The sequence below is a fragment of the Malus domestica genome, chromosome 12 (assembly GCF_042453785.1).
Source record: "Malus domestica chromosome 12, GDT2T_hap1".
Taxonomy (NCBI): Eukaryota; Viridiplantae; Streptophyta; class Magnoliopsida; order Rosales; family Rosaceae; genus Malus; species Malus domestica.
This window is the reverse complement of record NC_091672.1, coordinates 14,845,760-14,863,462: the sequence shown is the minus strand read 5'-3', so window position 1 is coordinate 14,863,462 and position 17,703 is coordinate 14,845,760. Positions and strand designations below refer to the sequence as shown.

The 17,703-nt window shown below is 39.6% G+C and overlaps 1 protein-coding gene and 1 long non-coding RNA gene across 4 annotated transcripts; both read right to left on the bottom strand.

Annotated features, from left to right (window-relative positions):
* Positions 1 to 2,314: 2,314 nt before the first annotated feature.
* On the bottom strand, positions 2,315 to 2,965 carry LOC139189829 (uncharacterized). Its single transcript, XM_070809062.1, has one exon. The coding sequence runs from the start codon at positions 2,963 to 2,965 to the stop codon at positions 2,315 to 2,317; it is 651 nt and encodes a 216-aa protein (XP_070665163.1).
* Positions 2,966 to 3,163: 198 nt separating this feature from the next.
* LOC103442688 (uncharacterized) lies at positions 3,164 to 17,526 on the bottom strand. 3 transcript variants are annotated; one of them, XR_003767640.2, is made up of 5 exons: positions 17,321 to 17,526; positions 17,011 to 17,112; positions 8,300 to 8,384; positions 6,943 to 7,046; positions 3,164 to 4,035 (listed from the first exon to the last, which is right to left on the bottom strand). It is a non-coding gene; the product is annotated as an uncharacterized lncRNA (long non-coding RNA). The 3 variants fall into 3 exon arrangements; XR_003767641.2 differs by having other exon boundaries at positions 8,300 to 8,373; XR_011573877.1 differs by lacking the exon at positions 3,164 to 4,035 and adding an exon at positions 5,758 to 6,030 and having other exon boundaries at positions 17,321 to 17,518.
* Between the last annotated feature and the right edge of the window lie 177 nt (positions 17,527 to 17,703).

Genomic DNA, 17,703 nt, shown 5'->3' with positions numbered 1-17,703 from the left:
TGAATGTGAACAAAGCAAACACATTCAAATACCTTGAGGTGTGTCAAATCAATTTTTCTACCCTTGAGTACTTCATAGGGAGATTTAAACCCTAGCACAAAACTTGGGAGTCGGTTAATGAGATAAGTGGTAGTGAGGATGGCTAATGACCAAAATTTCTTTGGAACATGCATGTGAAGCATAAGAGCACAAGTCTTCTCCAAGAGATCTCTATTTTTTCTCTCGGCTACTCCATTTTGTTGAGGAGTCCCTACACAGTTAGTTTGATGTATTATGCCCTGAGAACTTATGTATTGAAGCATGTTGTTGGATAGAAATTCAGTGCCATTATCTGATCTCAACACCTTAATGTCTGATTGAAATTGTGTTTTAACATGTATATGAAAATCTTTGAAAATAGTTTGGACTTCACTCTTTGATTTCATAAGATACACAAAACTCATTTGAGAGAAGTCATCAACAAATAAGACAAAGTACCTAAACCCTTCTATTGATTCAGTTGCTGGTCCCCATACATCGGTGTGCACCATTTCAAAAAGTTTACTTGTCCTGGACATTGAGTTATCAAAAGGTAGTCTAGTAAACTTAGAAGATTGACAAGTATCACAAGTAAAACTTAGAAGATTGACAAGTATCACAAGTAAAATGTGATTTACAAAAATTTGGAAACAGTTTAGACAAGATAACTTCAGTGGGGTGAGCTAATCTCTTATGCCAAAGTTGGTTTTCATCTATGGACTTCGATTGAGCTTGAAGAGCCTGAGTAAAACAGGTGTTCTTACACAGGTAATAAAGTCCATTTATGAAGACCCCTTCACCAATCATCTTCATGGTGAGAACATCCTGAAACATCACGTTATTTGGTGAGAAAATGGCACGGCAGCTTAGGTGTTTATGATCTTTCCAATTGATAGAAGTTGGAAGGAAAGGTTGGTACGTATAAGGCAGTGGAAGGTGTTTTGTGTGAGAGTAAGTTTATTCCTCCTTTTCCCAAAACTAAAACAATTTTTCCATTTGCAACATGTTGTACTTTTATGCGCAAACGGAAGCGAATTATAACAAAGTACCAAATATCAATGTCGTAGGTGAAAGCTAAAACAAACAATCTTAAACTAACACAATAGATTTATGTGGTTCGGCGTAAGGCCTACGTCCGCGAGCAAAGCACGGCGAGAAATTTCACTAAACAAATGGAGATTACAAAAGAGTGTTTAAACTCTCACAACCCAAATCCCACAAATTACAAACCCTAAACCAAATGAGCAGAAAACCCAAAACTAACGGAGAAGATTCTCCCAAATTGCTCTCTAACTCACAAACTCACAAATTGACTCTCACCAAATTGCCACATGAATGAGCCACGAATTTGCCACACACTCATGACTCCAAACGGTGACCTCCCCCCAAAACCAAAATAGAGAAAAGCTCTCTAAACCATGATGAGGCACACTAAATACACTAACCCTAAGGTCCTATTTATAGTGCATAGGACTTAGGTTACAATAGGAGTCCTAATAGGAAATAAATCCAAATCCTAATCAAATAGGTAATTAACAAAATCTCTCCACCAAGGAAACTAACTAAGAAGTCAAAACCAAACCCAATTAGGACACCAAAACCAAATAGGTAACACAAACCTAATTTATTGCATCATCCTAATTTTGAGCCAAAAACCCAACACAACAGACACATGTGAGGGATTTGAAAAACGTTTAAAATGATTCAAATTTGTGATTTTGTTTGTCATATGATCTTTGGGTCTTGAATCAATTATCCAACAATCATTTTCAGTTCTAGTTAACAAGGCAGTAGTGAATGCTTTGAGTATACCTGGTGCTTCATCTTGTGAAACTTTATCATTTTCAGCAAGAAAGCCGGCAAATTGTCCTAACATGGCTGCATGATTGTTCTCTTCATTTCCTTGAGCTTGCGAACCTCCTCTATGTTCCTTACTTTGAAGATAAGCTGCAAACTCATTGATAAGAGACAATGGATTGGCAGAGAACTCCATGGATCCTTGTGAGACAATAGAGGGATGAACATTAGCAAGTTGGGCTTTGTACTGAGGTTGAAATTGTTGTGAGGACCTTGGTATCATTTTTCCATCTTTGCTGAACTTAGGCTTGAGTTCAGGATGAAGTTCCCAACACTTGTCTTCCACATGACCAATGTCATTGCAATATTTGCATTTCAGGTGTGGATTTCTACCCTTGTACACCTTAGCCTCTGAGGTCTTGTAATTTGAGGCATATTCACAAGTCTCAGTCAATCTCGAGTTATGCCCAACATTCATCATTTTCTTCCTTGCTTCTTCTCATTGGATAGTTGCACAGACATTGTTGAAGGTGGGAAGCTCTTGACTCATCAAGATGTGATTCCTTAGATCTTCATACTTGGAGTTCAAACTCCCTAATAGCTGGCAGATTCTGTCTTCCTCGGCTTGTTTAAGAAGAATAGCAGGATCTGCGATATGTGGAAGGTAAACATCCAACTCATTCCACATAGCCTTGAGGCGTCCAAGGTGTTGAACAAATGCTTTCCCTTCTTGTTGGGCACTGGCAATGTCCTTCTTAAGTTGAAAGACACGTGCATAGTTGTTTTGATTTCCATACATATCCTGCAAGGCTTTCCAAAGCTCACATGAAGAATTGTAGTAGCTAAAAATCTCAGCAACATGTTTCTCCACGATGTTGAGCAGCAAGGACATGACAAGTTGACCCTTGCAAAGCCATGCACCATATGTAGAGGAAGAGATGTCTAGAGCTTCCACACTTCCATTTACAAACCCTAATTTCCTTTTACCTTCGAGAGCAAGAGACACAGCTCGAGACCAAAGGAGATAACTAAACTCATTCAAGAGAACTGAACACAAACGTTGATTGGTGTTAACCTCGATGTCTGAGAAATTTGAAGGAGAGGTATGCGAGATGTCACCCTCTATGCTTACTGAATCTTCTTTAACCATGGCTTAAGATTGAAGGAAAGATGCAGCGGAAAAAATGGCCAGAGGCAGGTTACAAAACCTGCTCTGATACCATGTAGATTTTCTGGTTTAAAGTTTCAATGTATATTTCATGTATGTTTGTACAAGAGTGAATCCAGGTATATATGAGAAGAGAGAGGGAAAAGAGATGGGAAAGATGGCTGTAGCAAGCAGTCGACAAGAAAGAAGAAGGCGTGTTGCCTACCTGATCTAAACCTTACACAAAGACATTACACCAATCAGTCTCCTCCCTTAAATCAAGGGAAAAGTGATTTACATACCCTTACCCTAAAGATTACAATGAGCCTTACCCTAGAGATTTACCCTAGGGGTCACCTTGGTAGTAGACTCTATATGCAGCATCAGTAGATGCAACATCACAACACCATCAAATTATAGAAAGTCATAGTTATGAACATCATAAATACAAAGTCTGAAAAAGATATTGAAAAACCCTTAGAGAACCCTTGGTGTCTGGCTTCCTCTTTCGGTCAATCGGCTCAAACAATCTGATAACGTGAGTTCTCCCTTCCACGCTGCTGCACCTACTCCTTTAAATAAACATCGAAGGAAAAAAAAAATAGAGTTTTGGTCCATCCTTCCTGCATTGTTCAATTCCAGCCCAAATAGGAGTCCTAATATTATTAAACTTCAGTTTCCAAACTCAACCTGAACTCCACTTATTCGGAATCGCGCATGAATTCCTAAACTAACATTCTCGCACTAAAACAGGTATAATTTCTTCTAGAAGTATCAGAATCATGATCTGTAAAATTTTGTCGAAACTAGACATCTAGAGCTTTCCGTATGTATGTGGCACAACACACAGTTCATTCTGATGAATTTCTGAACACCCAACGAAAATGACAATTATGTGTAGCACCTTCTAGCTCCAATTACAATTTCCAAACAGCAGCCATTAATTTACGGATTAAACAAATTTGCATCTGATGATCATTGGAATACTTCTTGACTTCAGTTTTTCCCAGGTTTGATCTCTTTTAGCCTTAAAATCACCAAAAAACTCCAAAGTCTTCTCTACGGTCCATTATCTGCAAAATATGCACTAGGCACATCAAACAACCAATTTCACAAGAAAACATAACATAAAACTTAGGAAATAAAGGCAATATAAATGTATAAATATTGTGTTATAAACGCATTACTAGTCTTTGTTGAAGGTTAGACTTGAATTGGAACGAATGTTTAAAAAGTGCAACCATATAGCCACTAGCTAGCTAGTAATTAAAAAGAAATTAACAACCAATATAAATTCGTAAAAATTGAAAAGAATAAACATGCACATAACATTGTCGAACTCAGGATCCCTCATTAATTTTAAACAACAAAAAACCATTACTTCTTATTAAACTTCTTGATCATTTAATCAAATTTCATATATTTAAACTCTTATGAAAAGATATTTGTAAAAATTGTAAAGTGTAAAAAAAAAAAAAAACACATAGTGTTTCAAACCCATGACCTCCTTGTTAATTTTAAACAACATAAACCACTACTAATGGTCAAACTTTTTGATCATTTGGCCAAATTTTATATTTACTCATATGAAAAGAAATTTATAAAAATTAGAAAATATATAAACACACATGGTGTTTCGAACCCAAAACCTCCTCATTAATTTCAAACACAAAAACCAATAATTCTAGTTAAACTTTTTTGTCATTTAACTAAATTTTATAAATTTATACTCTTATGAAAACATATATGAATATACACCCTAACATTTTTGGTGCCCCTAATTTTTTTGGGCCCCGAACAATCGTCCAGCCCGCACTGAGCCTGAGCCGGCCCTGAGCACTAGACAATCTATCCAATTTACCGTGCTTTCTAAGACTTGAAGCATGGAGCTCCATGATTAACATGCTCTCCTCAAAACAACGTCATATGTTACATGATATGAAATAAACCCAAATACTTCTAATTGTATACTAGATTTATCTTCGAACAATTTAAGCCCTTCTTACTGTGGGTTTGTATACTGGACTTATCTTCTTTATCAGGGCCGGTCTTGAGTTTTCAAATGCCCAGGGCAAAATTTCAAATGGTGCCCTTTGTACATTGATGAATAGAAATTGTTTTTACAAACTAATTAATTTTATTAATGATGGTAAAATATATGTGGACTAAAAAAGGATTACAACTGAAGGGGAGGAAACTTATGGGATCAAAGAGCACAACTGAATACATAAACAATCCCAAGATTAAATTCAAAATAAAATAAATTGACGAGCTATAGATTGAGAGATCACCTTCTAACACTGAAAATCCTAGATGACAAAAGATATAAGCATTTGTGCATATTACACCCTATTCAAATGTTGAATTTATGGATTTATTTGTTCTTACGTTATTGTTTGTAATGAACCAGCTAAGACTAGAACTAGCTCATAGGCTATATAAATTACAGTTGTTATAGTAGATGTGTGTTTTAAGTTGTGCACATGTTGTGCATGTGAGTTGAGTCATGTTGAAAGTGTGATTGGGTTTGCAACGGTTATCTTACTCATTCCTATTTGCTAAGTAATCGAATCTAAGAGGAGCAATGTATTTCATCTTCCTTGATCAACTAATTCAAATTTACATCGATTTTCAATTTTAAATTTATAAAATCAAAGCCTGATTCGAATACAAAACACTAACACCTTTTGGCAGTGGTGCGGTTCCAAAAATCAAGATGACAAGGTTTTGAGTTTAGATGTTAACTAGCAATTGAGGCCCGCGCGATGCTGCGGGTTTCAAAATGATCTTAAATGTGTAAAAAGTAGGGCTTATATACATGAGAAAATATGTGCCAAAGAGTAGGGTTGTATACATATATTACATGACAAAAATTGGGATGGTCGTACACCATAGCCAGAGAGTTCTATTTACATTCATATATTACATGCAAAAAGTTGAGGATGACATACTAACATCCTCTTCAATTTTGAGATTTTTGCTTAAGAGACTCTTTTAGCCAAAAAAGTGCACCGCAATAAATGCACTTTAATTCTTGTCTCCCATATCCACATATTCCACAATATTGCCTATTTAATAAAAATACATGCGGGAAAGGAAGAAAAAGAAGACAAAAATACAACTTATTAGTGACAGAGTAATAAGTTCAATAGACAATTACCTTGTTGGTTTTTTTTGAAAATTGGCTTGACCTTTACTAATTTGATTTGAATTATCAAATGTAACGACATTGGCACTTGTTTGGACTGTGTTTATATTGTTGGAACACACATTGTCAACAATTTTTTGTCTTTTGTCTTGATGTTCAAAGCTTGGTTTTTCACAAACTTGTATGCCACTGGAAGAACCAACAATATGGCATTCTTGTATTATTTGATTGTGTTTGCTAGTTCTACACCCTCTTAACATGGCATAAAAAAAATTCAAACTCCAAGCAATAGATAATTCACTGAGAAATCTAAAAAAAAAAAAATCAAAAAAAAAAAAAGTCGTCAATTATTAAATACTTAACAATAAGTAAACTAAAATGAAGCAAAACACATAAATCACATTTGAAAACTAACACCGAATGCAGAAACGCTTGCAATAAAGTTCCTATTCAACTGTTGATGATGACTCATATTCTTTGTCTACTCAAGTTGTATGCCTATGTTTACCCTTCATTTTAATTATTCATCTCAGTATTCATTGCACCACAGAGTACTACCAAGCAAATGCACATTATACAGTCTAATTTTTTTTAGTCATTTTTCAGGTTCCAGAAGCTGCAAGCTTTAACTCAATTCACTTTGCTATCAAAGTAAAGGACCAGTGGACATATTTCTTAGTGTTCAAGAGGCCGACGGCCAATGAGACGTTAGCCATACAAATAGGACCCAAACAATTTGATTAATTGCTATTTTTATTCCTACTTAACAAACCAATTTGAATGGCTTCAAACTCAAAAATTGCAAAATTTTATAGAATTTTTTTGGTCATACCTTATTTCAAACACGTTGCTCTGTTCTTCCTGCGGCTGTGGAACAACTCCTCCAACAACACTGATTTACAGAATCTGTTTGAAGCCTAAAGATTATGAGTCAACCTGGAGATGTGATAAAAGATCTCAGAAATTAAATGAATAATACCTTTTACTGGAGACTACAAATATGTACTTCCTGAGCAATGTCTTTTATCAAATCTAAATTAACCTACACTTAATTAATATAGTAGGGAAGAATAAAAATGAAGAGCTATGGAAAAAAGTGATAAGAATGCCTATATATTTAGTGTCAAGAAAAAAATCCCATTTTTTCTTATACCTAATAGAAATGTCATTACTGGACTGCAATTTAGGTACAATTTGAAAGATCAAACTCAAATATTAAAATACTCAAGCACTCATCATTCAGATACTACTTGAAACATTAAATTTAAACACTAAATCACTCAAACACTGAAATGCTGTCACATTGAACTCTACATTCCTTTCATCCTTGCAGAACTAATCCAATTTGATTAGAAACTAATTAATTGATATTTTCTCATTAAACTAAGTTGTAAAATAGCACCACATAATGGGTGGAGGACCATTGCCCCGTTATGGAGATATATGAACTCTCTTTATCTCACACATTATCAACTGACATGATGAGCGATGAGATGATCCGTAAAGGAACGTATTCATATTGTAAATTAAAGATACAATTTCTAAATACTGTAAAATTTTGTAAAAGATTATTGAGCAAAGCAATTGAGGTGTCAAATCACCGATCATACCCTTACATACATGGTTACCAGACACTCACTTCCTCTTTTCTTTGTTAACAATAAGTAAACTAAAATGAAGCAAAACACATAACAGTCACATTCTAACACCGAATGCAGAAACCAATATCAATAACGATTCAAAGAACCTCAATTTACTATCTTGTACAATTGAAACTATATTATAGGATGTTAAATCTTTAGGCTATTTTTTTATGACAGAAAATAAAATAATTTGAAGCTAAATTGATTTAAGTGTTAAATTTTTAGGCATTACCAATGTACCATATCAACAGTCATCACTTAAAGTAACCTTTACAATTATGCTTGCATAGAAAGTTCCTATTCAGCTGTTCACGATGAGCTATACTCTTCGTCTACTCAAGTTGTATAGTGTCATAATGCAACTACAAAAAACTAGGAGAATGAAACTTCTAAGAGTTTGAACCCTACCAAAAGTTGGTTAGTAATTAGTTCCTGGGAAAATTACTAATCTTTAATTAATTGGTATTTTATTCCTACTTAACAAACCAATTTGAATGACTTAAAACTCAAAAATTGCGAAATTTTATAGAAAAGTTTTGGTCAGACCTTATTTCAAACACATTGCTCTGTTCTTCCTGAGGCTGCGAAACAACTCCTCCAGCAACACTGATTTACAGAATCTATTTCAAGCCTAAAGAGTATGAGTCAATTTGGAGATTTGATATAACAACAACAACAACAACAACAACAAAGCCTTTTCCCACTAAGTGGGGTCGGCTATATGAATCCTAGAACGCCATTGCGCTCGGTTTTGTGTCATGTCCTCCGTTAGATCCAAGTACTCTAAGTCTTTTCTTAGAGTCTCTTCCAAAGTTTTCCTAGGTCTTCCTCTACCCCTTCGGCCCTGAACCTCTGTCCCGTAGTCACATCTTCGAACCGGAGCGTCAGTCGGCCTTCTTTGCACATGTCCAAATCACCAGAGCCGATTTTCTCTCATCTTTCCTACAATTTCGGCTACTCCTACTGTACCTCGGATATCCTCATTCCCAATCTTATCCTTTCTCGTGTGCCCACACATCCCACGAAGCATCCTCATCTCCGCTACACCCATTTTGTGTACGTGTTGATGCTTCACCACCCAACATTCTCTGCCATACAACATCGCTGGCCTTATTGCCGTCCTATAAAATTTTCCCTTGAGCTTCAGTGGCCTACGACGGTCACACAACACGCCGGATGCACTCTTTCCATCCAGCTCGTATTCTATGGTTGAGATCTCCATCTAATTCTCCGTTCTCTTGCAAGATAGATCATAGGTAACGAAAACGGTCGCTTTTTGTGATCTTCGCTAGATTGCTCCGGTCATTAGTGTGGATAAGTATATAAATGGATAGAGATAGGAAAGCAAACACAAGATGTACGTGGTTCACCCAGATTGGCTACGTCCACGGAATAGAAGAGTTCTCATTAATTGTGAAGGGTTTACACAAGTACATAGGTTCAAGCTCTCCTTTAGTGAGTACGAGTGAATGATTTAGTACAAATGACATTAGGAAATATTGTGGGAGAATGATCTCGTAATCACGATACTTCTAAGTATCGGAGTGTGGTGTCGTCTTGACTTGCCTTATCTGTCTCATAGGTAGATGTGGCATCTTCTCTGGAAGTACTCTTCCTCCATCCAGGGGTGGTATCTTTAACTGGTGGAGATGCACAAGGTAATGTATCAATTTCACTTGAAGCTTACTTGTAGTTTCAGGCTTGGTCAAGCGCGATACAAACCATGTAGTAGGAGTCCCCCAAGTCGCCGGGCTAGGGGGTCTGCTGAAAGAGGTGACAGACAAGGTAAGCAATCAGAGCTCCGACTGATTGTTCACCTTCTCCCCATCTTGCAGCAGCATGAAGGATAAAGAGAAGAAAAATGAGAAGAGATGATATGAGATACTTTTGCTTTTGAAGAAGTAACTTTCCACAGGCTTATTCTTGAACTGAGCTGGAGGGTTTTCTGGTTTCCTCCAAAGTATAAGGCCGACTGAAGAATTTGAGGGTCAAAACAAGTCCATCAAATCTAGAGTACGTTCCACCCTGCTGATATGGGATACTTTTGCTTTTGACAGAGTAATGGATGTATCGGCACGTGTGCTGTTACGCTTGTCTCCACATGCTTCCTTGTATCCTTCGCACTTGCCCTATCTGTTCCTCAAGCAGATGCGGAATCTTCCCTGGAAACATAAGATGTTGAAGATGAGTACTCGAGAGCAATGCCAGGTAAGTAATCAGGTAAGGGGTTCCAGGCAGTCAGTTCCTGGCTGGAAGCTTGATTCCAAGTGCTGACTGATTGCTCTCTTTCTCCTTGTCTTGCCGGTAAAAACAAGGCCAAAAGAAAAAACAGGGAAAAAGCATGATATGGGATACTCTTGCTTTTAACCCTGATGATATGAGATATTCTTGCTCTAGTATAGCTTGTTTGCAGAGGTATTATCGGGGGGAAAGAAAGCTGAATATTTCGAAAGGCTTTGTTGGGAGTGCCCTATCAGATATGATGAAGGGTTGAGCATTTTTGCAGGTCTGCCTGTCCGTTGGGGATGGAGGTCGACATATATAGGAGTCTCCCTAACAACAAGTAGTAATGCTATTCCTTTACCCTGCTTGGTCATAGCACGGTAGTGGGAGCTGCCAGTTTCACATGTTTTAACTCTGTCAGAGCACTTTGAAAAAGTGGTCTGTGGTATCTGGCTCTCGAGATTCGGAGAACGATGCCTCTTCGATTTTTGAGAAAGCAATCATGTTGGGGGTCTGACTCTCGAGATTCGGAGAGCAGTGTCTCTTCGATTTTTGAGGAAGTAATCATGTTGGGAGTCTGGCTCTCGAGATTCGGAGGGCGGTGCCTCTTCGATTTTGGAGCAAGCAATCTTGTTGGGAGTGTTGTCTCGAATGTGAGTAAAGGTTGGACATGTTTGCTAGTCTACCTTGCCACGAAGCACAAAGGTTGACACATAGGGACTTTCCAATTATCCAGCAATGGTACTGTTCCTTTACCCTCTCTTCGATTTTGAGAAAGTAGTCATGTTGGGAGTCTGGCTCTCGAGATTCGGAGGACGGTGCCTCTTCGATTTTGGAGCAAGCAATCTTGTTGGGACTGTTTTCTCGAATGTGAGTAAAGGTTGGGCATGTTTGCTAGTCTACCTTGCCACGAAGCACAGAGGTTGACACACAGGGACTTTCCAATTATCCAGCAGTGGTACTGTTCCTTTACCCTTGTGGGTAATAATATGGTAGCTAGACCTTCAAAATTTATGTGTCTAAACTTTGTTAGTGCTGTTTCTTTGCTATTCTTTTACCTTTCTTGGTCAGAGCGATGTAGTGGGAGCTGCAAGCTTCACGTGCTCAACTTTGGCAGAGAACTTTGGCAAAGTGATCTGTGGTACCCATGAGTTATTGTTGCGTGTGGGAAGTGGGTGATTGAACAGTAAGATTCATGTGCTTTCTCCTTCACCAGAAGTCTTCGACAGAATGCCCATAATTTCTGCAAAGCTGAGTGTGCGTGTGACAGGTGCTGACAAGGCTAGAAAAGTAGGTGCCTCTTTGATTTCTGAGATCGGCCCTCGTGGTCTCTGAGCAGCCCAGCTTTTGAGAAAGCGAGCGCCTCTTCGATTGATTCGGAGAACGGTGCCTCACCGATTTTTGAGAAAGCAATCATGTTGGGGGTCTGGCTCTCGAGATTCGGGGAGCAGTGTCTCTTCGATTTTTGAGAAAGTAATCATGTTGGGAGAGTGGCTCTCGAGATTCGGAGGGCGGTGCCTCTTCGATTTTGGAGCAAGCAATCTTGTTGGGAGTGTTTTCTCGAATGTGAGTAAAGGTTGGGCATGTTTGCTAGTCTACCTTGCCACGAAGCACAGAGGTTGACACACAGGGACTTTCCAATTATCCAGCAATGGTACTGTTCCTTTACCCTCTCTTCGATTTTTAAGAAAGTAGTCATGTTGGGAGTCTGGCTCTTTAGATTCGGAGGACGGTGCCTCTTCGATTTTGGAGCAAGCAATCTTATTGGGAGTGTTTTCTCGAATGTGAGTAAAGGTTGGGCATGTTTGCTAGTCTACCTTGCCACGAAGCACAGAGGTTGACATACATGGACTTTCCAATTATCCAGCAGTGGTACTGTTCCTTTACCCTTGTGGGTAATAATATGGTAGCTAGACCTTCAAAATTTATGGGTCTAAACTTTGTTAGTGCTGTTTCTTTGCTATTCTTTTACCCTTCTTGGTCAGAGCGATGTAGTGGGAGCTGCAAGCTTCACGTGCTCAACTTTGGCAGAGAACTTTGGCAAAGTTATCTGTGGTACCCATGAGCTATTGTTGCGTGTGGGAAGTGGGTGATTGAACAGTAAGATTCATGTGTTTTCTACTTCCCCAGAAGTCTTTGACAGAATGCCCATAATTTCCGCAAAGCTGAGTGTGCGTGTGACAGGTGCTGACAAGGCTGGAAAAGTAGGTGCCTCTTCGATTTCTGAGATCGGCCCTCGTGGTCTCTAGGGAGCCCAGCTTTTGAGAAAGCGAGCGCCTCTTCGATTTCTGAGATCGGCCTTCGTGGTCTTTGAGCAGCCCAACTTTTGAGAAAGCAAACGGCTCTTCGATTTCTGAGATCAACCCTCGTGATCTCTAAGCAGCCCAACTTTTGAGAAAGCAAACGCCTCTTCGATTTCTGAGCAGGCGCCTCTTTGATTTCTGAAGCTCCGTCGAGTGCAGATTTTTATAGGGGCTGGCATTAAGTTCCAAAGCACACTTGAATCTCCACCAGTAGAAGCTTCATTCTTGCACTTCTAAGATCTTGATTTGTCCGACCTCTTCTCTCTTCAACACCTTTGAAAATGTCTGGCCCCTCCGACCGTCGTTTTGACTTGAACCTTGTTGAAGAGGCAGCCCCGCCTTCTCCAGACAACATATGGCGCCCATCCTTCGTCTCCCCAACTGGTCCTCTTACCGTTGGGGATTCCGTGATGAAGAATGATATGACCGCTGCGGTGGTGGCCAGGAACCTTCTCACTCCCAAAGATAACAGACTACTTTCCAAACGGTCTGATGAGTTAGCTGTTAAGGATTCGCTGGCTCTCAGTGTTCAGTGTGCAGGTTCTGTGTCTAATATGGCACAACGCCTATTTGCTCGAACCCGCCAAGTTGAATCATTGGCGGCTGAAGTGATGAGTCTCAAACAGGAGATTAGAGGGCTCAAGCATGAGAATAAACAGTTGCACCGGCTCGCACATGACTATGCTACAAACATGAAGAGGAAGCTTGACCAGATGAAGGAAACTGATGGTCAGGTTTTACTTGATCATCAGAGATTTGTGGGTTTGTTCCAAAGGCATTTATTGCCTTCGTCTTCTGGGGCTGTACCGCGTAATGAAGCTCCAAATGATCAACCTCTGATGCCTCCTCCTTCTAGGGTTATGTCCAGTACTGAGGCTCCAAATGATCCCCCTCCGGTGCCTTCTCTTTCTGGGGCTCTACCGACTGCTGAGACTTCTCCTAAGCAACCTTTGTGAAGGCTCCCTCTTGTGTGTTTATTTTGACTCCTGTATATGTACATATTTGTAGCTTATCGGGGATATCAATAAATAAGCTTTCCTTCATTTCAACGTATTGTGTTAAATACACCAAAGCCTTCTTCGCTAAGTTCTTTGAATTTTCTTTTGTTGAAGCTTGTATGTTGAAGCTTTCTGAGTGGAGCATGTAGGTTGGGGTAGTGTTCCCTTAATTTCCCGAGTGAGGAAAACTTCTTGGTTGGAGACTTGGAAAATCCAAGTCACTGAGTGGGATCGGCTATATGAATCTTAGAACGCCATTGTGCTCGATCCTGTGTCATGTCCTTCGTTAGATCAAAGTACGCTAAGTCTTTTCTTAGAGTCTCTTCCAAAGTTTTCCTAGGTCTTCCTCTACCCCTTCGGCCCTGAACCTCTGTCCCATAGTCGCATCTTCTAATCGGAGCGTCAGTAGGCCTTCTTTGCACATGTCCAAACCACCGTAACCGATTTTCTCTCATCTTTCCTTCAATTTCGGCTACTCCTACTTTACCCCGGATATCCTCATTCCTAATCTTATCCTTTCTCGTGTGCCCACACATCCAACGAAGCATCCTCATCTCCGCTACACCCATTTTGTGTACGTGTTGATGTTTCACCGCCCAACATTCTGTGCCATACAGCATTGCCGGCCTTATTGCCGTCCTATAAAATTTTCCCTTGAGCTTCAGTGGCATACGGCGGTCACACAACACACCGGATGCACTCTTCCACTTCATCCATCCAGCTTGTATTCTATGGTTGAGATCTCCATCTAATTCTCCGTTCTTTTGCAAGATAGATCCTAGGTAACGAAAACGGTCGCTCTTTGGTATTTCTTGATCTCCGATCCTCACCCCTAACTCGTTTTGGCCTCCATTTGCACTGAACTTGCACTCCATATATTCTGTCTTTGATCGGCTGAGGCGAAGACCTTTAGATTCCAACACTTCTCTCCAAAGGTTAAGCTTTGCATTTACCCCTTCCTGAGTTTCATCTATCAACACTATATCGTCTGCGAAAAGCATACACCAAGGAATATCATCTTGAATATGTCCTGTTAACTCATCCATTACCAACGCAAAAAGGTAAGGACTTAAGGATGAGCCTTGATGTAATCCTACAGTTATGGGAAAGCTTTCGGTTTGTCCTTCATGAGTTCTTACGGCGGTCTTTGCTCCTTCATACATATCCTTTATAGCTTGGATATATGCTACTCGTACTCCTTTCTTCTCTAAAATCCTCCAAAGAATGTCTCTTGGGACCCTATCATACGCTTTTTCCAAATCTATAAAGACCATGTGTAAATCCTTTTTCCCATCTCTATATCTTTCCATCAATCTTCGTAAGAGATAGATTGCCTCCATGGTTGAGCGCCCTGGCATGAACCCGAATTGGTTGTCCGAAACCCGTGTCTCTTGCCTCAATCTATGCTCAATGACTCTCTCCCAGAGCTTCATTGTATGACTCATTAGCTTAATACCCCTATAGTTCATGCAATTTTGTACGTCGCCCTTATTCTTGTAGATAGGCACCAAAGTGCTCGTTCGCCACTCATTTGGCATCTTCTTCGTTTTCAAAATCCTATTGAAAAGGTCAGTGAGCCATGTTATACCTGTCTCTCCCAAAACTTTCCACACTTCGATTGGTATATCGTCTGGGCCTATTGCTTTTCTATGCTTCATCTTCTTCAAAGCTACAACCACTTCTTCCTTCCGGATTCGACGATAAAAGGAGTAGTTTCTACACTCTTCTGAGTTACTCAACTCTCCTAAAGAAGCACTCCTTTCATGTCCTTCATTGAAAAGATTATGAAAATAACCTCTCCATCTGTCTTTAACCGCGTTCTCTGTAGCAAGAACCTTTCCATCCTCATCCTTGATGCACCTCACTTGGTTTAGGTCCCTTGTCTTCTTTTCCCTTGCTCTAGCTAGTTTATAGATATCCAACTCTCCTTCTTTGGTATCTAGTCGTTTATACATATCGTCGTAAGCCGCTAACTTAGCTTCTCTGACAGCTTTCTTCGCCTCTTGCTTCGCTTTTCTATACCTTTCACCATTTTCATCGGTCCTCTCCTTGTATAAGGCTTTACAACATTCCTTCTTAGCCTTCACCTTTGTTTGTACCTCCTCATTCCACCACCAAGATTCCTTTTGGTGTGGGGCAAAGCCCTTGGACTCTCCTAATACCTCTTTTGCTACTTTTCGGATACAACTAGCCATGGAATCCCACATTTGGCTAGCTTCCCCCTCTCTATCCCACACACATTGGGTGATTACCTTCTCTTTGAAAATGGCTTGTTTTTCTTCTTTTAGATTCCACCATCTAGTTCTTGGGCACTTCCAAGTCTTGTTCTTTTGTCTTACTCTTTTGATATGTACATCCATCACCAACAAGCGATGTTGATTAGCCACGCTCTCTCCTGGTATAACTTTGCAATCCTTACAAGTTATACGATCCCCTTTCCTCATTAGAAGAAAATCTATTTGTGTTTTTGACGACCCACTCTTGTAGGTGATCACATGTTCTTCTCTCTTCTTAAAGAAGGTATTGGCTAAGAAGAGATCATATGCCATTGCAAAATCCAAGATAGCTTCCCCATCCTCGTTTCTCTCCCCAAAACCATGGCCACCATGAAAACCTCCATAGTTGCCTGTCTCCCTGCCCACGTGTCCATTTAAATCTCCTCCTATAAATAACTTCTCCGTCTGAGCAATTCCTTGCACCAAGTCTCCAAGATCTTCCCAAAATTTCTCCTTCGAACTCGTATCCAACCCTACTTGAGGTGCGTACGCACTAATCACATTGATAAGTTCTTGTCCTATTACAATCTTGATTGCCATGATTCTATCTCCTACCCTCTTGACATCTACAACATCTTGTACCAAGGTCTTGTCCACGATGATGCCAACACCGTTTCTCGTTCTATTTGTGCCCGAATACCAAAGTTTAAACCCTGAGTTTTCTAGATCCTTTGCCTTACTACCAACCCACTTAGTTTCTTGTAGGCACATAATATTTATCCTTCTCCTCACCATAACTTCCACTACTTCCATAGATTTTCCCGTTAAGGTTCCTATATTCCACGTTCCTAAACGCATTTTGCTCTCTTGAACTCTACCCTTCTGTCCTAGCTTCTTCACCCTCCCCCGTCTAATAGGATCAAAGTACTTCTTTTGTGTGTCCCGGGTAAAGTTGATAGGAGCATATGCTCCCAAACAACTTTGAGTGGAGTCGTTCGAAAAGAAGTTTCTATGGCCCCCTTGCTCATTTAACACTGCATCCGGGTGCCGATGGAGATACAGCGACCCTTGCTCACTTATCACTGTGCTCGGGCCACACAGCGCGCCACTTACGGGTGACGCCCTAGCTTTAGCGCGATTTTGTTCTGGATTCATTTTCATAAGGATTCGACGTGATCATGGAGTGCCGGCTGTCGACTACCTGACGCCCTCCCCCTCCTCCTTTATCCGGGCTTGGGACCGGCCATGTAAGACATAGGCGGAGTTGGAGATTTGATATAAGATCTCAAAAAATAAATGAATAATATTCAGATAAAATAAAATCATATCAAAAGAACCCACAACTTTAAAAGAAAAATTGTCCTAACTAGAAACTTAAACAATGAATTCTAAAAAAAAAAAGTAAATCGATCTGATAAAGATGTGAGTAAATTAATTTCATAAATATGAAATCATAACCATGCCATTCCAAATACCACTTTTGGTATGACGACGAACATAAGGATGCCTAATACTACCTTTCCAAAGTGCAGAAAGAGAGAGAATACAATTGGGGTAAATTTCGAAAATCCTCGTCAAAACGGTAATGAATCGGGACATGCAACATGTGTTTCTTGTTCCTGCAATTAAAGGGAGATGATTGGAAAAACATAATTAACAAAACATCAAAAACTCCCACACAGATTCATTCATCAAACCCCCCAAAAAAATAAAAAACCACAAACGTAAAAGCAAAAACGCAGAAAAACTTCATCAAAACGACGACTAAAGACACCCAAAAAAACCAAATCTGGAAATCAAAAGGGCAAGTATCAACAAAGAACTCACCCAAATGGAATCCAGTGGAGAGAACGAACCACCGGGAGATGAGGAAAACGGCAACGCAAGGAGAGGGGCGATGTGATTTTTGGGTGATGGGTGTCAAATTTCTCGCTGAAGGGAAAAGGGAAGGGAATTTAAGCCATATTTTGATGTTGGAAGAAAATGAAGCAGGAAGAAGAGGTATTTGTGGGTGCGATTCCAGCTGTCGATATGTATTTTGATGAATGGCAAACTTAAAGTAATACAAACTTACTGGGGGCAAAATAGAAAGCATACTGTGCTTATGAACAGTGATACAGTTGATTTTGAGTTTTAGTATAGATTGAATTTGATGCTCCATGAAATTTTTTTGGCTTTGAATCACTAATGAGATAGAGAAAGAAAGTTTA

What these genes read in the sequence shown, in the direction of transcription:
- LOC139189829 (XM_070809062.1), bottom strand. Translation starts at nt 2,965, where the DNA reads ATGGTTAAAGAAGATTCAGTAAGCATAGAGGGTGACATCTCGCATACC.